The sequence below is a fragment of the Perca flavescens genome, chromosome 15 (genome assembly GCF_004354835.1).
Source record: "Perca flavescens isolate YP-PL-M2 chromosome 15, PFLA_1.0, whole genome shotgun sequence".
Taxonomy (NCBI): Eukaryota; Metazoa; Chordata; class Actinopteri; order Perciformes; family Percidae; genus Perca; species Perca flavescens.
In genome coordinates, this window is record NC_041345.1 from 12402060 (window position 1) to 12427393 (window position 25334).

Below are 25334 nucleotides of genomic sequence, written 5' to 3' on the forward strand. Positions count from 1 at the left end.
ACACCGTGTTTCAACTGTCAGGGCACAGAGTTCAGGTTCTTGAACAGAGTGTGTGCGGTCACATCTTTACCCTATACCCTCCCCCCAAGGCCATCCTGGAGAGGGGGTGCAGCAGCTGACCTGTCAACTTGAGCCTGAGGATCACCTGAATACTGTAGTTTAGCCTTTCCCTCCACCTTAAACATGACTTTCCGGGCTATTCCCAAACAACAAAGCTCCATTCGCTATTAGAAAGTTAACTTGGAGAAAAAAAAAAGCAAGGTCAAACGATCGTTCAAACATTCTGTGGCATTTTTTTGGTCTGGTTTGGTTAGTGGTGCTGCAGCTGCACCTAATCCCCACAGGAAAGCCTTCATCTGGGACTGATTTTAGAGTGCTTGGGCCAAGGTGGGAGAAAGGGGGGACTGTTCAGTAAAAAGACTGATTCCCTTCTGGGGCATAGGCCTCTTCTCGATTCATCTGATTAAAGGGAGTTTGGCTCAATTACACCCAATGACTGGGCCCTGCTCCCAGGCACAACCCTGGTAGGAAAACACACAGGAATAGATTGTGGAGAGGGTGCGAGTATGTGCATCACACCTGGGGCACTCCCATGCATAAACCACAAAACTTCTCTCTTTCGGCCAACAGCACAGTCTGTCAGCAGTTCTTGCCTCAGAGGGTGAGTTCTTTGTGTAACCCGTGACCGGGTTGGGAAAACAGTAGGGTCGGCTCTCCGGGGACGGGCTTATGTCCCCTCCAATCGGCAGGATGGATACTGGTTGGCACACCGGCTCACAGCGATCAGTTTTAATCAGCCTCATGCCAGAAAAAAAACTGAGCAGCTATGATGAGGAGTAATAAAAGATGCATGTGTGTATATGCCTACACATGTCATCTTGTATGTGTCCATGTGCTCGAGGAGAAGAGCAGAACATTGGTAGTGACTGAGGACAATTTAAGGCCACAACTTTCTCTGAGATTCAAGTTTCGTCACGCTGAATTCGGACCAACTGACCCCTTGCACTGTCATGTTTATGACACAATTACAAACTTTACAGGCATGCATCATCAAAACTTTGCCGTGTTCATTGTGAGTGTGGTGAATCTGTGTATATAGCTGCTAAAGTGGAGGAGAATGTATAATTATCACGACGACTCAAGCATTTACACGGCAAGCTGGTTGCAATCGTGCCCAGTTGTAAAGTTCACTGATTGCAGCTGGCTTAAAAGGCCCAATTAAACTCATTATCATAATTCAGGTTTATAGAGTATGAGGGAGAGACACAGAGATCCCCGCTGTTCTCCAATGTCCAGATCTGTATGGAAAACGGGCATGCAGTAATAGCTACCTCTGCACAGTTAAAAACACCCGTCTCATGCTCATCACCCTCCATCCCTGAATTTTTCAGTCTCCATTTCAACCCCAACTAAAACATTTCCCCTCCATTATTCTCCATCCAAATTATATTCCACCCACAACCCCATTTTACTGGCTCTTGCTCCCAGGCCTCTTTATGTTGTGACACTCCAAAGAAAACAGTACTACCGTATGTCGATGACTAGCACAGCTAACCTGATACAAGCCAGCTCGCTGCTCCGATTTCAAACCATGTTTACCATGGTCCTTTTAATAAAAAACAGGCAAGAAAAAAGAACAAATCCATCTTTATATGAACCCCAGGCCTAAAATGACAAGGAGGAAATGCCCTACTCTGGATGTTTGACTTTAAGCTTCCTCAGCTGGCACGGTTTAATCTATCAAGTGCAAAGAAAAATGAAGACAAGGTCTCCTTTTGATTATTGCACAGTCTTTGTCATAGCTGCTTCGTAAAACACATAAGAGACATGCTGAACTAAAATAAAATTTTACACAGAAAATCCACCATGATAACAAAGCAGAAACAAACAATTGAAACCCTGATGGCCAAAGGGGACTTGAGGATAGCCCGATGTGGGAGGGAACAAGCTCAATTACAGAAAAGTATGAAGCGACCGGCATCGTTGCTTCTCGGAGCGATCTGCACACCGTTTACCTTTTCCTGCTACCACAGGACTTCAGCGCGAGACTAGAGGTAGCCTTCTCTAATGCCATCACTGTGCAAGCCACAGACATCATCGTTTCCATGTAGTTACATACTCACTGATATGGTCATAACCACTACAGTGCTCAATTACCTATTTTTGAGGGGGAATAAACTTTAAATTTTCATCGCGAAGGCATGACCTGTTCTCTGGAGGACATAGCCAGAACAGCGGGCGCTTGGTGGATTGTTGTGGGGAGCGGGAGGCAACGAAGGCGGGGAGGAAGCAGAAGCAAGGATGCCGGTCGGGCCAGCTAGTTCGGCTAAGGGAACTACCACACAGATCGCCACTGCCAAGCCTCCTACTCACCAACACCAGATTGATCACACACAAAATGGATGAGCTACAAATACACACGGAACTGCTGCATGATGATTATCACAGAAGCCTGACTGAACACACGGCAGCTAGCAGCTAGCAGGGCAAGCTAGCTACCGGCAGGACAGAGACAGGGTAGGTGAATTTAAACATAGACATCTTGTTGTCAAGTAAGGGCCATGTTCATGTTGCACAGACATTATAATTGCATTTTGTGTCTGTTAAGAGGCACAAAGGCACTATAAAACTTGCCCCGACAACTGCCGTTTTCGCTAAGTGGAAGCTCATAGACGTAGCTGCCGCTACTCCGTGTTGACCGCACCGATTCGGCTTTTTTTTTTTTTCCCCCTTCTATCGACTGTACTCGCATATTTCGATATCAAGATTCGCGATCAAGATCAATGTAAAAATTGGCCGGAATTCTCCTTTAAGAAACTCGCTGCACAGTGAGATACTGGATAAATACTGACTAGCATGAGTGGAAAGAGGCCCAGACACAAGCCTCCATCCCCCAGTTGCATTTTAAAACATTGATTTAAAAAAAGATGCAGTGAGACTGAATAAACAGCCAGCAATAACAAACATTTTGACCTTGCCCATTACCTAGAAACAGGCCAGACATTTCTGTTATCAGCGTTTGCTGATTGCACACTACGTCTAGGAGCTATTTAGCTTCATAGTGTGTTTGGCCAGCGCTAAGATGGAAATTACTAAATAAGAAGTAGTGATTACATTTCCCCCCCAATTTAACTCCTGAAGTCTTGTTTGTTCTTGACAGTGTTCTGGATGTTCCCCATTGTGGACATTAGCGGACAGGAATGGAGCCTTGGCCTGTAACAGCAGCTTTGGTCAAAAGCCCAGACGGGACCTTGGTCAAAGCTGCAGCTATATTCTAACATGGCAAGAAGCTAGGAGCAGGCGGGAGAAGGATAAATAATTAGATGTGGGAAGAGGGATGAGATGGTGCATAAAAAGCTGTTCATAAACATAAGGCTCCTTTGTAGACCTTTTCAACACAAGCCAAAAATAAATAAATAAATATTTGATTAAAACCAGCTTCATGAAAATGACACTAAAGTGGCTGCACCAAAGTCTAATATAGCTGTTCTGTTTGAGGAAAAAATAGACAAGGGAAGAAGAGTTGGGAGAGAGAAGCATGCAGGAAATATTGTGGCAAAGAAGATGAAACACCAGAATGGCAGTAAAGGGCAAGGTCTCATCTGTCATTTGACTGCCTACCTGTTTTATATCAGTGTTGGTCTACAGGCATCTGGAGGGGATGTGGCCTTGGGAGCGATCGCTCCCTGACACAACATCCCAGCATATGATAGCATGACTGAAATGATTTAACACAGGACACACTGAAGATGGGTAAGCACACACCCCAGCAATTACGTTCAATAAAAAAAACATATATATAATATATAGTATATTGAATTAACTAATATCAAAATACAGGAAACCAATGGGCTTTTCTCAAATTCAAAGCTATTTATCTAATAAAGTGTATATGGTGGGCTCTTCTGCTGATTCAAGTAAGTGTGAACAGACACTTAGAAAACCAGACAGTGGATGAAGGCTTCAGGAATGCTTAACAGCTTGTCACCAGATGAGAAGGACACTAGAAATCGTCACATTGCTGGTACATTCTCTCCAAGTTGTGCCATCATCACAACTACAAAACAGCAGCCACAGACGGTGAGTAAACATTCCTCTGTCTACAAGCAGAGACACCAGGGAGACAAACCTTGCAATAAAATTAACTAATTAACACTAGCTTCCGTGATTTTAGCAGAATCCCAGTTCCTGATTTGCTGTGTTTTGTCGGGATTTTGTCTAGACTTTGTACTAATATGAATATCATATATATGAGAAACATATTTGCTTTGGTAATGGGAAGCAAAAAAAAGTGGCATCAGATATCCTCCATTTCCCTGAAGAGGACGCTGCCACCAAACCAAACCAAACTATCTGTCTCGCTCAAATGAAAAGTTAAAAAGAAGTTCATACTATTTACATAAATTTACATTGTACATCTTCACACTTTCTGGTCCTTGCTGCAACCAAACATGGGCACATACAGACTCTCAAATACCTCTGCCAAAGAACAGATGTGCTGCCATAACCTTTAACACAGAAAGCTCTGTGCAGCTACAGCTCTGCCTTTACTACAGTAATAATAATGATAATACATTTATTTAATCCACCATAGTGCACTGAATCACCTGGCAGAGTCCGGTCTGCTCTAGTTTGTAAAGACTTGGCCCTGAAACCTGTTTATAATAGCACTAAAATGCATGAGTTGGAATTGACAAAGGAACCCTCACTCCCACCCTCTCTCTTCTCTTTCCTGCTCCATCCTTCCATTCCCCTCTTCTCTGGAGCCTGGCCACGCTGCCGCTCTCCTCCGGTCCTCCGCAGCCGTGTTTGGAAAAATAAACGGAGCAATTTGGAGAAGGTCAGGAGCAGAAATGACACGCGATGAGCTGAAGGGAGAAGTGTGCACTGCTGTTGCCTGACCCTTCGTAGTTATTATGGACAGAGGGTCGCAGAGAGAGGATAGGTGTGTGTGTGTGTGTGTGTGTGTGTGTGTGTGTGTGTGTGTGTGTGTGTGTGTGTGTGTGTGTGTGTGGCTCTGACCCAGGAAATGGCAAGAATATGAGGGACAGTGTCAGCAGTCTGGGAGGTCTGCATGCCCGTCCAGCTTCACAATGTGTGGAGGTCCTCCATAAATTGTGCCATATATGTAATGCCCCACACCAATATCCAAATACCACACAAATACACGGTTTGCCAAGTATGTCAAATCACACACGCACAGTCACACTTTGTACTGTAAAACATGACCTCTGGCTGTCACTGACGGACATTAAAGTGCAACACGCTCAGTGACATGGGCAGTGGTTGCACACTAATACTGTACTCACCCGCTGGAGGTGCCGAGTGACGCCGAGCTGACAGAAGAGCTCAGCTTCCTGCTGTCCCAAAGCCTCACCTCCCGACTACGCATCTACACACAACACACACACAAAAATTCATACCAACAGATGAGCTCATAGAAACTAAACGAGACTCAGAGTTCTTAAGAAGTTACACTTATGATCATGATTTCGCACCATCACTGACAGGTGGAGAAATGCATGATGGTAATTTTCACTCTTCAGTCTCAGAAGCAAAGCCAATGTATTGCATTGCATAAAACCTTTGAGTGTATGTGCATAGTGCAAGACAGTGAACATATATCGTTCCATTGTTAAAATACTTTTGATGGCACTACATAGTAAAAACTTGAACACTTAAACTGGCAAAAATAAATTATTGTGTGAGCTTTTAGCAAATAAGATAAGATAAGATAGAGTTTATTAATCCCACACTGGGGAAATTCCTGTGTTAGTAGAGAGTAAACCCTACATAGCCAATAATTCATAATATAAATATATCATATTATTTTTTGGGTTTTCATGCAAATGTTTAAATGCAAAGTGGGCGGCTCCTGGTAGCTCCGGCCATTGCCATCTTGGCAGTATACAGTCTATACTTGACACTCACCACTGCATTGCCCATTTAGCCCCGCCTCCTCTCAGAACAAGGAAAGGTAAAGGATACAAGCAAGCCCATATTTTAGCACCGCAGCATCAAAACTGGTATTGAATATTGATATTTTTCAAGGTATTGTATCGAAGTTAGAAATTCCAGTATGATGACAACATTAGAATTGAAACAATATTTTTATTGAAAAAGGAATTACCCTGTTACTGTAGTCTTGTTATAGCATAATGTTCACATTTAACAGTAAATATTGGCACAAAAAAGTTGCTACCAGCAACTTCAGTTCCAAACTAATAGTCTCTGAGTCCTCAAAAGCTCATAATGGTCAAACCCTAGTGCATATGCATATGTACTTGCTTCACAAGATAATAACTCAGAAACACAAGACTCTTGGTAAATGCACAATGAACAAAGAGATTCTCACCATATCAAAGCCGGTGGTGAGTAAAAGGTCGTCTTTGGCCCACAGGATGCGTGAATCCTTGTTGTTCTGAAGGCTCTTGGCACTCTGTGGGGAATACAATGAAATGTTTTAAATCGGACGACAACATAACAACTTAAATACATCTTACTTGACTTCTTGATCCTAACTTCGTGAAGTCAATGTCTCTATGATGAACCCTAACTTTAAGCATAACTTTGAGGTGTAGTTCAAGATAACGAGGAGGGTGATGATGAGTGAATGATTTGCAGGGAAGAGAAAAAGACAGAGAAAGAAAGACAGAAAGGACTATTCCCAGAGGCCTCTGACAGATCCCTGCAGTTGGACAGAACAGGACTTGTCCCATGAAAGGAACGCTTGTTATTGTTGATGTAGCAGACAAGGTGACTTCTGCCCCAAGTGCATCTTAGATTACCAAACTGTGAATCCACATCTCTGTGTGTGTGTGTGTTCATGGTACTGAGACTTTGTTACACTGTTTCCATGGGGAATATGTGTCAAAACAGCACTGTCATGCTGAAATAAATAACACATGTTGTCAGAGGTAAGAGCTAAAAACAACTGCAGGTGTTGAAATGAGAGAATGTGCATGTTCGTAAGGACAAAATGTTAAAAAAAAGGAGCAAGTGGAATGGAGCATAAGTAAGTTAATGTGCTGGATTTTGTACGCATTGTACTCAAACACTGTGCTGTTATTGAGCCAAGCCATACACGAACTGTAACTGTGAAGGTGAGGACAAAAGAGAGAAGATGTACAAGGATGGCTCATAGACTGCCATTTAATTACTTAGAAGTGTTGTTTCTAAGTAACTAGAGCTTAAAAAGGCCCTAAAATCATGCTATTTAGAGCTTATGTGTCAGGTCCCTAGTACCCGTTATGTATTAGTCAGTCAGTGAGCCCCTGGGTATCTGTGTACTACTAATACTAGAGTTACACTGAGCTTTCCCATAAGGCATGGAGGTCAGCAATAGAGTTTCAATGGAACAGGAGCCCATCCGCCCACTGTGTCTCCCCAAATTGCTGCAGTCATTTTTATGGCCACACTAACCCTGAGGAGCGTGGCTGGATGCCTGTGTATGGCAAAAGGACAGAGGCTTATTTTCTAAGGCTTAACACTCCCATCTCTCCACAGAGTGTGCTGCCTCATTCTCCTGTCATTGTTACATGGCGGCAGATGACAAATTGTAAAAACAAATAGGGAGAACTTGAGCTGCCCTGTTACACCCCTAAGCATGAGGTAGGTTAAAGGGTAACATGGCTCTGCACTGGACAACCTCCATTAATGTACAGCTATGTTTGAGCCCAATGGGCACTTGCCAAATCTACAACTGAAGTTGACAAATGGGAATCAACACAGAAATATTAAATCCAACTTGAGTGCATAGAGGGACACACATGTGGGCCCTGTCAATTCTAACTCAAACCCCCCCTTCCTTTTCTCTCCTTACTGACGTCACTCTCGCCACACTTCCAGCCAAGTGGTTTGAGAATCAACTGCTGTAAGAGAGAAACCGAGGTTTGGATAAAATTTCTTTAAACGGTCTAAATCAAACATTTATTTCATTGCCGTTTGCTCTTCCCAAATCCTCTCCAGGGTGCTTCTTACTCTAGTACATGTGGACAATAAATGAGACACATATGTTAGACAGGTGGTGCAGGAATTCTAGGGACTGAAGAAAATTAAGGATAAGGGTGGACATTGTTTTAATGAAAATTAACTTTAAAAGTGTACTCCCTTACCCATGGGAGTACGTTAAGTGTCTTATCTTGTTTAGTAGATATTGATATGTAGAAATGAGGCAAGGCTTTTTGGATTAATCATTTGTTGATCAGCAACCACTCGGGGCAGTGACTAAGCACATGCATCATCCCAAAAATCATGTCCTACCCTGGTTGCCTGGCAACCTCACTGAGACAAAAAGACTCAAGGGAGTTACTGCCCCCAGCTGATGTTTGCCAAGTTATATATACTACAAGTAACTATCCCAAAACCATTAATGTAATTTTTACATCTATGTTTCTGTACGAATTAAAAGAACAAGATTCAATGTGCAAATTAGTGCGCTTTAGAGGTGTTAATAGGCAGATTTTTTTAACTTTGAAGTAAGCCAGGCTAGCTCTCTCCCCCTGCTTTAAGTCTTCATGCTAAGCTCAGCTAATCACCTTCTGGCTTCAGCTTCGTACTTAATGCACAGATATGACAGTGGTATCAATCTTCTTATTCAACGTTTAGAAAAGGAAATAAAAAGCCCTTTCTTAAAGATAAGCCAGGCTTCTTATCACACGTCTATTCACTGGATACATAGAGATGAAATGGATCAAATTTCTCTCCTCTAAATTTTGAGTTGGAAACAACATTCTTTCCCAAAATGATTGACTTTTCCGCTAAATGTAAAGCTTAGGCGGAGACTCCTGTGCTGGAACCATCCCTGTCAGTGAAGCAGAACAAACTATAAATCAAACGCAACCAGTTGAATGTGTGCTTATAGGCCACATTGGTCTTTCAAACCAAATTTATTGTTCACAGCTATAAGGGGACTTGACATTGTTACAGGGAGCACATGCCGACATCAAATCATGGTTTTAAAAAGGAAATTCTCAGATGTGCACTTCTGCACCTCTCTCAGGGATGATATGTCTTTGTCCATACCAGTGTTTTATCTGACACCATCTGTATGCAATACAGATGTTTTCTGGCTCCTGGTGTGCTCCTAAATAGCTTTATCCACTAAGAGGGATTTGAAAACACTCTACTGAACTAGCTCTCAAACACGTTTCTGAAGCACCGCTACCAGAGCTCTGACAGAGTTGATAATAAGTCCTGGATTGAATAAACACTTAAATCGTAACTCAAGATCATTTTTTCAGCCAGCAGTCGGCCGGTATGCCTTGTGCAGGTAACTGAACTCATATATGTCTTGGTAAGTCCCTGCAAGTGAGTCAGTTGAAGAATAGTCCAGATGAAGGAAAGAGGTCCAGAGTAAACTAAGACCTCCAAAAAAGTGATAGATCAGAAAAGAGCGGGGGAAGGAGAAAAGTTTACAGCCAACACGGTATAAACAGACACAAAGATAATTCATTGCCATTGAGCGGTTCATCAACGGCACCACTGGCCGATTTCCTTCCAGGGGCAAGACAATGCAGAGTTGGTACTCTGACCAAACTAGGAACGAGTTGAGCTCTGACTCAGGGTCTGTTTGACACTGGAACTGTTTTTAGGAGCAACATGTGGTGTCTGATTAATATTTCTGGCTGACAGCAGGAGATTCCAATTGTGTTCATATTACATGCCAGAGTAAACGGCACAAATTCTGCATCATCACTTTTTTGCCATATTCAGTCATGCATCAGCATGACTATTGCTGAGCACCAGAAGAGTGTGTCAAAATGATCTGAGTCTGAGTTTCCCATCATTGTCATTACTCTCTAATACGATGAAAAATAGCCTAATAGGGGTGAACAAGACTAAAGCCGTATTCAGACAGAGCTGAGCGCTGCATTAAAAAAGCCCCCTCATTTATTTGAATGGAGTAAGTCCATTGGCTCATTGGGGGTGCCAACGCAGCGGGCAGCAGCGAAACAACACATGGCCGTCTGCCAAATAATTGTAATAGATGCAATAGATATCAAGACATATCACTAATACCCAAAAAATGTCAACCAGCTGCTGGTGGTAGTCAGGGGTTGGCCATGTCATCGTCTGGGGACCATAAATGTCTGTACAAAGTTTTATAGCAATCCATCCAATAGTTAATGAGATATTTCAGGATGTACCAAAGTGATAGATCGTTGGACCAAAATTGCCATCCTTAGAGACATGTCACTAGCTTGGCTAAAATGGTATTAGGACCAATACACAAGCTTCAAAATACACCCATCGTTATCCTGCCTACAGACCTGATTATGGAGTGGGGAGGGCAAAAATTCAAATTACTCCTAGTAATTGTCAATAAAAAACAAACCAAAAAAAAACCACTGAAAATATATCACCTTTCTGTGAACCGGCTCTGGAGCAGACAGGCTTAGTTTTGCCATTACAGCATCCCTCAGGCCTTCACTACGCTGCCTGAGCTAACCAGCTTCAAGGCTGAAGGCAAATAAACCGGCCTGACGTGTCTCACAGCAGACAGCTATGCACGCTCCATAGATCACACCGTCATGATGTCATCCTTCACCCGGATATGAAGGCACGTGCAGCTTTAAGCCTTTTGACGAAGATGTCATCAGGGCTTCGTGGGTTGAGCAATAAAAGTGCAATTGAGGATTAGGGGTTTGTGCTGAGCCCCAGCTCACCTTTTCTCAATAAACATTTCAGCTTAAGGAAGCGTAACACAGCCAGCGGAGAGCTATATTACTACGAAAACCCCAGGGCAGCCAGAGGACACAACATCTGGGCCGTGTGTGTACGTGTAAATGTTGCCAAACAGTATCTCTCCTCTGCAGTCTTAAATTTAACCCAAATTTCCCATTAAAATAGAGGCCCCCCGCCCCCTCCCCCTGAACCTTACAGACAGGCAACAAATTGATCACAACACACTTGAAAACGGGGAGAAATGGATAGGGAGAGGACGAGAAAGAAAAAGAGGACAAAGAAGACAAATGTTTTCCTTAGCAGCCAAACAAAGGATCCAAGCAGATGGGATTCACACAGAAGGACGGAAAGAAAAGAGAAATGGTTCACGACTTGACACAATACACAACGGGGGTGTAAAGAATCAGTTACACCTGTTGGAGTGGCTGGCTCATACAAATAATAAAGGAAGTCATCTGGAAAAAATATTACCAACACAGGTGTCTGCATCAAGATGTGGAAACATATTTTTCAGACTGCTGAATGATAAAAGTGATAAACCAGGTCTAATAACTATAAAGAGGGAATGCTCAAAAAGAAGAAAAAGAAAAGCGTTGCTGGCCAGGATAATGCCAATCAAACTCAAGCAGGGCCAAATATGGTTTTATAAGTCTATTAAATATCCTCTCCCAATATAAAAAAATGAGGATCACTGCATCTCATTCTGTCCTTCTTCCTCAGCTATTTAACTTCTGAACATCTCAACAGACGGAGTGCACATGTGTGTCACTCACAGAGAATGTTGATTCACCCACCAGGACAAATATCAGGTGTCTGTATGCACATATGGGAACTATCACAATCTCTGCATCTCCCTCTATGACTCTCTTTTTGTCTGTCTTTCCATCTCTCTGCGTATCGGCTAAATGGGGGTGTAAGTATTTAACAAAGAGTGCCAGTGGTGCAGAAATAAATTAAGTGTGCTGGAAGATTGAGTGCTTATTTTCTCAACTTCACCCAGTCTTATTACACAGTTTAATGGGAGATCCTCCAGTCAAATAATGCGTGTTTAGAGTAGATTATGTCAACCATACACTTCTGCTCTGAAAAGTTCAAACACATTCGTCATTTCACATGAAAAATGAGCAAAATATCAGCCGGCATTTGCAGTTTTTCTATTGTAGTTGTGTATTGCAGTTGGGCTTTTAGTTAAGGGAATAGTTCAACATTTTGATTAAAATACTGTACACTTATTTGATTTCTTGCCAAGTGTAAGATACCACATTTACATCTGTCTATCAATTATTAAGCAACATAAATGGCAAGCGGTGATTGTACACAGCCAAGCTAGCCATTTCCCACCCTATCCCGTCTTTATGCTAAGCTACGCTAACCGGCTGCAGCTTCACATTTATCATATATAGCCGCTTTCACACATGCACTGTAAACCTGAAATTATCTAGACATTACCCAGCGGAGATGTATGAGAGAACGCAAATGTCTGAAACATTTGGATCGGATATCAAATGGGGATTACCCTCCCTGCTCCTTAGTACAAAATTGGTGTAATCTCTGATTACGCTGAATGTGTAAAAATTCACAGAAAGTGATTGGGCGTGTTGATGACATTTCATGCCGCTCGCACAAAACTGGAAGAAAAACATCTGAGGGTGAAGAAGGAGGTGATTTGCATGAATACAGCAACGAAAATGTCTAACTGGAGAGACGACCAGATTCGGGAACTTCTATTGGTTAAGGCCGATGCCAAAACCGTTAGAGAACAGCAAGAGATTTAGCTGTTTATGACTAAATTATGAACGGCTGCATGATGCGGTGTAATCTGTCCTGCCTGCAGCACGCTCTACCCAGCGCCATCCCTTGTCTAAACCAAACAGAGTATTTCCAGTAAGTGAGAACACATTCGACACGGACAATCTCCTGTTATGTGCTACATGTGTGAGAGGGAACCTCCGGGCTACGTTGGGACCTAATGTCTCGGACATAGTCTGGAGTTCATATGTGAAAACGGCTATACATACATGAGAATGAACTTCTCATCTAACACTCGGCAAAATTAGCAAAATTTCCCAAAATGTCAAACAAGAAATTAAGACTTGTGACGCATAAAAAAAGTCTTGTAAGTAAACTTGTAATGGGAGATACGTATGTTGCCTCCTTATTGTAACTCAATTTCATGGTAACAAAAGGATTTTGTTTACCAGTTCTTGTCCCTGCTTTGCTATGTAATACTGCATGTCTTATACTGTAGGCAACACTACACCATTTATAGCCCCAGCTGCAGCCACTCATCTCTTCAACCTGCTCCTTATTTTGGCCCCTCTCAGTCTTTCCACTCTTCTCAGAGTCATCATTCCTTTTCCTTTAATTTCCCCTCCTCTAATCAATAACCGTTGCTTTGTAGCTTTCATCACCCCTGAAACAGACTCTCTCTCAGGCTTTTCATCCATGGCGAATTGGTCTTTTCAGCAATTACTGGGTTTTCTTCATCCTGTTCTATCTTCATGGCCCATTTAATTTGTGTTTCTGAGTCAGGATTCACTATCTCAAATGTAGCCCTGACTTTACAGAAGCAGGCAGGCTTCTAAAAATCGGAGAAAAAAAAGAAAAAAGCAGAGAACTGGTTTGATTTTCATCAGAAGATGAAAATCAAACCAGAAGATGAAAATCAAACCAGCCATTTTATTCTTTCATTTACCCTGCTGCTTACCGCTACTTTTTCTCTGTTAATTGGAACCATCTTACATTTTGCTCATTTCTCCAAAAAAAATCCAGAAGCCACAAGCCCATTTTTCCATATGTCTCCTTCCTCTGCTCTCTCTCCCTTTCTGAAGATGAAAATGAATGTGCGAGGTCAGTAGCTGGGCAGGGAGTGGAATCTAAGGAAATGACAACACCGAGTAAATCCTTAGGTGCAGCTGTAATAGCATAAATCCGAGGAGTGACCCCACTGACACGCGGGGATCATACATCTTAAACTCACGATGGATGAACAAGAACATCAGCGAGTACTAATAATAGTATATGCAATTTCCAAACAATTATTAAGTGGCAAAATACATACATGCTAAAATTTTAGCCAAGTACGACTTCTACTGATTCACCTCACAGACTGTTATGGCCATCATCCTTGCCTGCAGTCATTCTTCCCCCCGTCTCATTTCCTTTGTGTCAGCAAATGAAAAGCACCGTGCAGTAAAAAAAGAAAAACTAGCTGAGATGTGAGCCAACAGGGCTATGAGCACAGCCACGAGGCCAGGTCTACTCTACAGACACCAGGCAAGACCTGCAGCCCCTGGGGAGGGACTAGTGATACAAACTGGACTGATCCCCAGTTAAATATAGTATCCAGCTAGAATGGGATATCCAGATTTCTTCTCCTTAGGTCAGTAGTTTGGATCTTTTTCTTTTCTATCCCTTCACTCTTCCTCTTAGCCCTAATGGGAACAAATGTGGAGGGATAAAGACACAGAGGAGGATAGAGAATAGAGAAATAAATAGGGAAAAAAAGGCCAATACTACACCCTTGGTTTTACACACAAGACACATCCATCTTATGGGGATCAGGGTGGGATTTCCTCAATTTCATCCTACACGCTCCCCAAACACTACATATACTACATATCCTATATTTCCTTTATCATAAAGGTGACAGGTGCAATGCTGTCATGGATGTTGTTACAGTTAACAACAAGCTGCATTTACACTAGAGTGCGGATCGGGGTGCATTTTCTGTCTAGGCATTAAGATATTTATGTCCGAGCCCGACACAGTTAAAATCTCGTTTTTTTCACACACTAATGACACATGTACATTGTTTGTGTGGAAAGCCCGCTTTTATTAAGCAACTGTAGTCGGCATTCGGAAATGTCAACAGATGAGCGCATACGGGGCAACAAGCGCACGTTAACACAGGCGCGCACCTACATAATACGATTTTTTTAAATTTAAAATGTTCAATGCCTTATCGCGCTGATGTGACCGAGCCCGACCCGAACCCGAACATCATTCCGTTTCCCGGAGCCATAGGGCACAAATGTTTACTTTTGTTGGACCAATCAACAATCATCTATCAACTATCAAAATTGTTTCTTAATAATTTTCTGTCAATGAACTGTTTGGTTTACCAACAAATCGAATGTTTCGGCTTAAACGTAAAAAAATATCATGAATCGCTGGATCAATAATTACACGTTTCTGGCCGACAGGACAGAGAGCTGGCTCAGTTTCTGTGACCCATGGAGACTTTGTGAGACTGATCGCCACTGACTGCCCGCCGCAAAGACGTCACCCTGTGTTTTAAGAGGGCAGGAAAAAAATACTGGCCCTAGGAATCATTCTACCCCATGGAAAAATAAATCAAGAGGGGAAAAGAGGTAGATGGAAAAAAGGAGTTTAACAAGCGACCAGTTCCCTGATGACAGTGCATGACAGAAGTAAAAAGATAGAGAATGTCAAAGTGTTAGGAAGAAAATGAGAAAGATACATTAAATGAGAGATAAGGACAGCCACAGCACAGGTTAGACAGATGTTTTAAGGCTGCATTGAATATAAGATGTGCGGTTTGTCCACAAGTGACTAAAAATCAGGCAGGAAAAAAGGACGTTGTATGTACAAGCGCTCTGGTAGCCGCAGTGCAGGAGGCCCCGCTTTCTCACCGGTGTAGGCTTTCATGTGCTGGCAAAACACTACCTAACTTCTACTGCTGCTGCGGTCATTTGTTTGCTGCAGTCTCTGTTCTCTCATCAACATTTAAACTCATACACTTTCCAGATTGTCCAAATTAAAAGAGCTACAATTATTTTAAACAGGAGATTTCATTCAATTATGTGTGTCAAGTGACACTAATCCATGAAGGTGAATGGACACACGCCCAGCCAAAAAAACATCGCAAATACTGTATGTCCTGCCTATGTCTATTTGGTAATTGAAGAAGTAATAATATCCAGCATGTGCCTTTGTTAAAGAATCTGAGGGGGCAGGTGTAAAAATGATTTCCCAGCCTGAGCCAGTGCAGGTTGCTTGCTATCCACTTACAATCATTCGCTCAACAGATCTAGCCAAGGCTCACTTGTTTTTCATTTTGCTTATTTTGGATGACTACAGACAAGAGGTCATCTGCCTATATATACACTAGATTGATGGAGCATCCAGGAAAAGAGCCAAAGAATCAAGAAAAAGGGCCAGCTAAACTAGTCGTGTAAAAATGAATTATGGGAAGTAAATAATCCCTTAATCCAATGGTCTATTAGTATTGGTAGAGTCATGAATCACACATCAGGATGGCATTAAATGTTTTCCAAAATCAACTCTGAGTCCTCCTAACTAGGTTTTGGGTGCAGCGAGGCAGACTTGCATTGTGATTTTTGGTCCAAACAAATCAGTTTAAGTGCCTTACTAAATGAAATGAAATCCCAAAGTGGGAGAAAGGCTGCGATTGTTGAGCCACGGTGCTAATTGGGCCGTGTGGCCATAGTCAGAAATCCAGCCAGGCAACCGTGCCAGCTTGGGCTGTGGTCAATCACACCACACTGTGGGAGTACTGGCACCAACTGCACTGTGCCTACTGGCAGAGGTCTCCCTACGGGAAAACTACCCAAGGTCACAGAGGCTAGTTTTGGATCAGAGCATCACATAGAGCTGGTCAGTTTCTGGAACTAACATGATTGACGGGACCATTGGATTGCCCGAATATGTGTTTCAGTCAAAAAGAAGCACTAGAGAGCCAGAAGAGATTTCAAGAGCATGTTTGGTGATCTCTGGGGTTTTTGATGGTTACTGTGGTTATTGAGTTTAAAACAATGAATATTCTAGAGATGCAGTAACTTGGTCCTTTAAATCCAACCAGATATCCATGGCAGGGTACTAATGACAGAGGAAGGAATGATGCTGCAGACAACAGCAAGAACTCCAACACCCAGCTGACGAGAATCTGCACGCCAGACCTGCTCTGTAAAAACAAAGAGATGACTCTTTGGGATGGTTTCTTGTTTGCATGTTCTCCCCATGTTTGCGTGGGTTTCCTCCGGGTGCTCCAGTTTCCCCCATTGGCTGCCCACTGCTCCCTTGAGGGATGGGTTAAATGCAGAGAATGAATTTCGCTACATGTACGTGTGTGTGACAAATAAAGTACCTTTAGCTTATGAGGCCCCTCAACCCCTTTAGCCTGACACAGGCCTCCAGTGCCTGTTGTCATTTATGGCTCTTTCATAGCTGCGACGGATACAGTTGGCTGGCTTTGCTCCCTCCCTGAAACCACTTCATAGAGGCTTCACATCTTCAAAGTACCCCCACACATTTGTATGGAAGCATGATTTGTGCACAGTGGGATTTGCTCGGGAGGCACATGTGTGCAAGGCATGTCATGTTCATGTAATTTGTGCACAATCATGATAATCTGTATAAATACTGGGGGCTATTATTTTTTTTTTTTTTACAAACCTTTCTTGATCTACTATTTGTTTACTGTAATCAAAGTGCAATATTGGATCTTTTCTGCATCCACTTCAAGGACTTGAGAAATCTTATATATCAAAACAAAATTCTGCAACGAATGGTAGAAAAACAAGTTTAATGTAATTATAATTACTGCAGCAGGTGTTAGCCTAAAGGGGCATACACGTGCAATGAGATCAAGTGTGTAACATGCTAAACAATGTTAAGGCTTATATATATATATAGAGATGTTCCGATACCGATACCAGTATCGGTATCGGCTCCGATACTGCCTAAAACGCTGGTATCGGTAAGTACTGGAGTTTATGCACCGATCCGATACCACGTAATAAAGCCCTAAAGAAAATCTACGTTAAAGTAGATTATTTATGTTCTTTTTCCGTTATAACTGACTGTCAAAATGGACAATAAAAGAAAGTTCTGTGGCGTTCATCGTTTGTGTTTGTTCATGTTTCACAAAGATAGAAATAATATCACATCCATACAGGGAGAGTAGTATACAGCTGTTAAAGCATAATAAAATATATGACACACTGGTATCGGATCGGTACTCGGTATCGGGCGATACACAAGTTCAGGTATCTGAATCGGTATCGGGAAGCAAAAAATGGTATCGGGCCATCTCTACTTATATATTTTAAACACTGGGTATCATTTCAACGCCCAGTTGAGCCCTGGCATACTCTATGTGCAGCAGCAGAGCACGGGGCAGGTGACTGACAGCTTGATGAAGTACCTCATCTTCACTATGCTAACAAAGCGCTCAATCTCCTGCCGCCGCTCACACTGCTCTGCAGAGAATTCCCAAATACGACAGGCCCTCCAACGCAAACTTTACCCCAACACTCAACAGCTTCACTCAGGGAGCACAACTTAGCTCTTGCATGCAACCACAGATTGTAGCAGAACCTGTTTTCTTAAGAAGCTCAATTAGTAAAAGATGACCTAAGGAAGTGGCATTTTTAAGACATGTGTGAGCCAGATTTCAGGGCCCCCTATGCTCACAGAAACAGTAAGCATAGAGGAAAAACATTCAGTGCCAATGCAGGTATGCAGCTGTGGCTCAGGAGGTAGAGCGAGTCATTGACTGCACCACACCAGTTCCAGACATTCCCCTTTACTTTAAAACTTTACTTTAAGTTTCATACAACACAAGGTCCAGTTAGAAATATGTAGATTTACATTGATCCTAGAGAAGAGCAGGCGCACATGTATAGAGGTTCACTCCTCGACGCAGCGGTCACGGGTTCGACTCAGACCTTTGGCCCTTTGCTGCATGTCATTCCCCCTCTCTCTCCCCTTTCATGACTTCATCTGTCCTATCAAAATAAAGGCGTAAAATGCCCCCAAAAAAAAAAAAAAAAAAAAAAAAAAAAAAAAACTTTCATCCCAGGTATGATTAAAAGTCAGCACTCAGCTTCAATTAGCAATGTTAAAAACAACAGACAAAGCCAGTATTCTTGGTGTAGTCATGGACTCAGACCTAAAATTCAACTGCCGCATTAAGACACTTACAAAGTCAGCCTACTATCACCTTGAGAATACAGTGTATCAAGGGTTAAAGGACTCAGCAGGATTTAGAAAAACTTGTCCATGCTTTTATCTTCACGAGACTCGACTACTGCATTTGTGTCTTTACAGGTCTCCCTAAAAACTCACATCACTCCAGTTCTGAGGTCTTCACACTGGCTTCCTGTAGCATATAGAGAAAACCAGGATAATGGAAATAGCACCAGCGTTTGGTCACACTAAGGTCAGCTAGCCTAGCCTAGGATGGAGCCCACACTGCACTTTATTTCCCTCTGGGCTCTCTGAGGTTGGCCTCAGCTGTGTCTTGTTCTCGCTCTGTCGTGTGGGGGGGCCTACTGTATACCAATGTATATGTGGATTTCATTTGACAGTCTTACAGGTCAACTTCTGCTATGCTGCTCGGTCTGATGTGTGCGTCTCAATGATTGTCTTGTACACATGCTAGTGTATGTCACGATATGCACACATCAAGCCCTCTACGTAATTAAATTCCCTGCAATGACCAGAGGTCTGATGCACACAATCCCACTTGATCTGTATCATTGGTACAAACATCCATTCACACAAACAGCACAGCGGCTTTCAGCTACTTTCATGCCACACACTTAAACAAACCACAATAATCGACCATTGTTAAAACAACACCGGGTAGAGAAGACAGACAGACAGACAGACACTTTATTGATCCACAAGGGGAAATTCAAGGTCCCAGTGGCTTAAAGACATCACACACAACATACACATACATCATAAAACGGATGATACAATAACAAACCACATTGTAGTTCCTAAAAAGTGAAGTAGAGATAAAGAGGATAAATTGAGGTGAAGTCACATGGGAGCTGTGAGATGCTGAAACTGTGCTGATAAAGGTTGTGATTAATTTCTTGTATTAAATGATAACAGAAACTTGCCAAAACAAGTGACTACCATGAAGACTGATCTCATTTACCAAGACACAATTATAATTGTTTTATTGAATCTTCCTTCTTCCAGCTCCTTGTCCCCTCAGATCTTTAAAAAAATAAAAAATAAAATATGCATTCACAAAATAGGGCTGACAGCTGAAGAAGGCACTAATTCCCATGATAATGACTCTTCCCTCTCAGGATGCAGAAGGAAAAACAGCTAATCGTCATCAAATTTTGGCTCCAGGTGTCACCCACATGTGTGCGTAGGGCTGTAATTAGTTGAGTCCCCGAGCAGCCAGCACACTAATGAGGCCTCCGCTCACAAACATGTGAGCAAAGAGCTCCGTCGCTGCCAGCTGGCACCCACTCTTACCCCTTTCCTCCAAAAGAAAAAGAAATATTTCCACACACACACGAGATTTGCTAAAGCAGCTAAAACCTTCAAACGTCCCCCTTCTCTTTCACCCCTGCACTTCTTGACCCCCTCAGATCCTTTTCCAGCAACCAGACTGACCAACATTCATTAAGTCATCCTTTTGTTTATACACACACACACACACACACACACACACACACACACACACACACACACACACACACACACACACACACACACACACACACACACACACACACACACACACACACACACACACACACACACACACACACACACACACACACACACAGCGTAATTCAAACATGACATTAAACCAAACCCAAGGCAAGATTATCCCTTAGTTTACAATAAAAATAAGCACATAGAGGAGTTAAGTCATAAAATCTAAGCATTGATATATCAATCGTAATTCAGACAGACTCCATCCAAGGCAGCAATGGAATATCCAGATTTTATGCCACCGTTTTGCCAAACTGTTTAGAGTTTGTTCCCTCATTAGGAAAGACACCTCTCCGCACTGCCAAAATTATTCAAACTATAACGATCACTGGCAGAGAGGTGGCCAGTAACACAGGGAGATGGAGAGAGATGAGAAGAAAGAGGGGCACAACATCTGTGCTAAGTTAAACCACTGACTATTACCTATTACCAGGTCCTGAACCCAGCAGGGCCTTGATGGAGGAAGATACAGGAACAATGCACCGTGCATGAGGGTGTTTGGAAAAGAGGGTGAGTATATAGAAAGAGACAAACCCCATGAGTGAGACAATGGGGTGAGAGAGAGCAGAGAAGGGCAAAAAAAAGCTAATGTTAAAGAAGAAACAGACCTGTAGAAATAAACTGTGAATATGTGCATTTTGATACAGCATAACGCAGGTTGAAATGTCAAGCCAAGCCATGACGTTCCGAACCACAGTTCTCCTTACTCCCTGATCAGGGAACGTCTGTTAAGGGAACTTCCCTCGACAAAATTCTTCCATTCAGAACACACTGCAACGTCACCAAGGCTGGTAACGCAAACACCTTGGATACATTGCTGCTACTGTGGAAATGTTACTCCACTGAACTGAAACAAAAACGGATAAAATTATAAATAATAATAAATGTATTCTATTGAAATGTATGTTTAACTTGTGAATGAATGGGTTCCGATTCATTTAAAAAGACGTACGCTGTCGTTTTTAGCGAGGCACAGTGACTGATGGGTAATCTTGCTTGTGAGCTTCAGGCAAAGTGATGAAATCGTTCAGTTGTTCACTTCACAGTTTGCAATTCCCTTTGAACGGAGCATGTTTGCTCCCTACGGTTTGGAATCTTACTTAACATGGCATTAACATGAGATTTTTAAAAGCAGGAGAGGATGTGAGTGCATCATAGTGTTGTTACAAAGAAAATAAAAGTCATCTCCCAGTCATCACTGTAAAAAAAAAAAAAGAAAAAAGTTGTTTATATATTATTATCTTGCACTACTGTGTTAAATTGTATGCTTCATGTCATCACACATTTACTGGGGAGAATGCTGCTGTGTGTACAGAGGAATATTTCTGCTATGTCATGTTTACATCTGGAAAGAGAAATGAATGTTAAACACATATTCAGCAGTAAAAAGCTGTGTTTAACAGTCACACTACACATGCAGAGTGTCAGAGAGTCAGTGTATGAGAGACTGGCTATTAAATCACGAATGGTATTGTTCCAGCCAACAAGCATTATCGTGTATGTTGGCTATAAACATGGCATAGAGAAGTATTTTTGGCTCAGCTTCAGGTAGAATTATGCAGCTTGTGTAGCTGGAATGTAGAGCTCAGCATTGAGTAAGGCTGTGACATTCTTGGAATGAGCCCCCGGTCTTTACAGACATTATATTTCACATTTCATAATGTTGCCTCCGTATGCCTGTGGTGTTAGTACCAGACACTCGCCAAAGTCTAAACAAGCTTCATTCTGCAGGAAGTATCAAAATCTCATTCTCTGGCAAGTGTTGACATTATGTGAGAATAAATAATTTGTTGGTAGAACAGAATACTGAGCATTTTTGGGACTGAGAAAAAAATTCCCATATCTGTATCGACATATTTCAAATACTTTTATAAAAATGTATGCGGTACTCATTGAACTCTGAATGTTCAATTTGTATTTGAGCTTGCCCTCCATTTTTCTTAAACATAAAAACATTAACAACATAAACCAATTTTTATCAAGGATCCCTTAAATTTGGTTATTAAATATAGCAGTTTGATGCAGAATATATAACAGTTGAATAAACTTATGAAAGACAACGTAACAGTGTAAACATAAAAAAGGTTTTGACTATTAACTTAGTTTAAACTATTAAACAAACTATTCACTAACTAACAAAACACAGAGAGAGAGAGACAGAGAGAGCGAGAGCGAGAGAGAAATTTATGGCAGGATATAAAAGATGGTATGAGTGGCTGCTCTCAGCCACCTATAGAAATGAAACCGCTGTGCTTTCCCTTGGCCCTGCCCAGCGTTCCCTCCTCAAGTCCAAACCCATTCCAGCTTGTGGTCCTCTCTAATTTCACCCAAAGCAGCAGAAGCTTGAGCTGAAAAAGAGGAATCTGGCCCCCAAGTCCAGCAAACTATTCCCTTTTCCCGTCTCCCTCCTCTTCCAGCGACCGCAGATCGACAGCTCTACGGCCAGCACTGGCCTAAAACTATGAGGGGTATTTTCAGCACTGTAATTTGAAGCACACATGGTATACATACACACCAGACACACTAAGAACCACAGACTCAGCAAATTCACGACATATCAAAAGATACAATAAGACAGGAGAGAGCAGACACAAATGTCTGTGTAAGGCACGTGTCCTTACATCCACAAAACAACTTGTCTCATAACGATCAGGTCAGCAATGTGCCGGCCTTTTCTCTCCCTGTGTGCTGGGTCTGAGCAGTCGGGTAGCTTAGTGCAAGAAAGCAGGGCGGAGGCCTAACTACAGGGAGACGTGAAAGACACTCATCTGAAAACAAGAGGCCAGTATAGGGATGTTATGGCAGAGAGGGCAGAACCCAGAATAGCAAACGTAAAAGTAAAAAAAAGTTTTTTTAATGCGACACGTGTTTATCTTTGGTGCTTGATGATTCACCACTTTGTTATCCTTTCACTGTGTGTGATTTATATCTGTAAAAAAAACATTTTAATTGATTTGGCTTCGTTTGAATTTGAAATCCGAAACTGAATCGGCTCTTCAGTAGTGGGACTCACGCACATACGTACACACTTGCACTGATTACAGATGCAGTATATACTGCTCCTCCTGTCCAAGACCTTAATTACCCTACACAGTCTTATTTCCCATAAATACAGCAAAGACAGGGCTGTAATTAGAGCCTATATTTACCCCCACCTGGCTAGGGGAGAACACAGTTCAGTGCTGGCCACAGGGATGAGCCAGCCCCACCCGACCATGCTGCCATGGGTGGAACCAGGACAACAGTGGTCGCCCATGAGCTGTGTCCCAGCTCAGGGGTTGGATCTTTGGAAGGATGGGGGGCACGTAGGTACACCTCCTGCCCAAATGAAACAGACTAGCCTCACGGTACAAACGTCCAAGTTTATCAGCAATAGTAGGACTGTAACTTTATCAGTGACTGATAGAGGTGAGGTGAGCCTTTGTTCTGAGTAACCGTTTGGACTATGGGATAGACACTAATGATGGTACCGGAAAAGCATGGATAAAAACAACATTTGATGGAAATAAATAAATGGCCCATATTAGGCCTTTTGTGTCTGATCTGGTTGTTTTAGATGCATAGCACTTTGATTGTGTATTACAGGGAAATACAAACGCCTGCCACCTCAAAAAACAAAACATATTATGCACTCTATTCTCTCACTTCACTCTAATGCTCTGCAGCTTTCGTGAGACATCCACCCCCCTGACAACTGACTGGCTCTCATGTAAGAAGCCAAACAGACCTCCAAGTGAGGTTACAAATGTAAATCGCTTGGACACTTTCTGCAAACCCTCTCCGTTTACTTTGTGGCCGGATTGGCTTTTTCCTGCCATCACATCACATCTACAACAACAAACTGATCAAAATGAAAACTGGAGAAAATGGCAGTGCGTCACTGTGCCCTTGCATCACAAACAACCAATTTTGTTGAATCTCCTTGTAACCGCTGAGACAACGTGAAATGTTAGGTTGTGTTTTATGGTGTTGAACATTGCTTTGCTGGGCCATTTAGAACTTAGAGCTTCATACTCTTTCTATGCATCCAAATTACTGGCCTCATCATGTTCAGAGGGTTTAAGATTCATCGCCCGCACCCTTTCAATGCTTCTTCAGCAGATGGTGTGTTGAAAGGAGTGGCACTGGCTCTCCCATTCTCTAGTAGTAGTGAGAGAGAGAGTCGCACATCTGAAAACTGTCAGTGTGAGGCTCTGCCCACTCAAGGGACTCCAAATTAAAGCAGGACCTCGGATATTTTAGAGAGATAGGCACAAAGAAAAAGAAAACGAGAGCACAAAACTAAAAAGGGAAGAGCAACCCTCTAATAACTTTGAACTAGGTCCTAACTCTTCTGTGGTGTGAAGTGGTGAAGCCATGTGTGGGGTGCAGAGGAGGACAGGATGCTGACTCAGGCTTCTTCACTCTTTGGTCCTCCTCTCCATAGCAGTAAGACCAAGAGGATTGATGAGAGTGGGGGAAAAAAAAAAAAAAAACTAAGAGACTTGGCTCAATGGTCTGGGGGCCCAGCAGTCTAAAAGCAACCTTTTAGACCACAAATGTAAATTTAAATGTAAAAATATGTTATTAGTTTTACCACGTGTGGGCTCTGCCTTGATATCAACTTTAAAAATGATAAGAAGGGAGAAAGACAGAGAGACAAGGGATCGTGCAAAAAAGAGAGTGAGTGGGCATAAAAGCTAAACTGAACAAAACAACTATATTTGACCTGGTTGGTGGTTACTTACTAAATAAAAAATGTAAAAGAATTCACAGATTTCAGATTTCAGCAACAGTCAGATAGTGTCCACATACAGATTTCATGGACTGCTGAATGCTAAAAAGTAGTGATGACGGACTGGTTTTCTTTTGAACTTTTATGGAATTATAACATTTCCTAATGGCGCTGTAGCAAATGTTCCTTGGCCCAGTACCAGTTCACAGCCCGCAGTGGTGGGAGAAGTATTCAGCTCATTTACTTACAACAATTTAAACTACTCTGTTACAAGTAAGTCCTACATCAAAAATCTTACTTAAGTAAAGGTACATAAGCATCAACAATCAACTAGATGAATGTAGTTTAGTAAAAAGAAGAAAAAAAAATATTTGTCTATAAAATGAAGTGGAAGTATAAAGTAGCATAGAACCGAAGTACT

The 25334-nt window shown here is 42.2% G+C and overlaps 1 protein-coding gene across 1 annotated transcript in view; it reads right to left on the bottom strand.

Moving 5' to 3' along the window:
• Positions 1-25334, bottom strand: part of coro7 (coronin 7) — a 109704-nt gene that overhangs the window by 72613 nt on the left and 11757 nt on the right. Inside the window, exons 8-9 of the mRNA XM_028598753.1 lie at positions 6356-6439; positions 5310-5392 (exon numbers count right to left, since the gene is read on the bottom strand). Coding sequence (XP_028454554.1) covers positions 5310-5392; positions 6356-6439 — 167 coding nt within the window. The remainder of the gene's footprint in view (positions 1-5309; positions 5393-6355; positions 6440-25334) is intronic.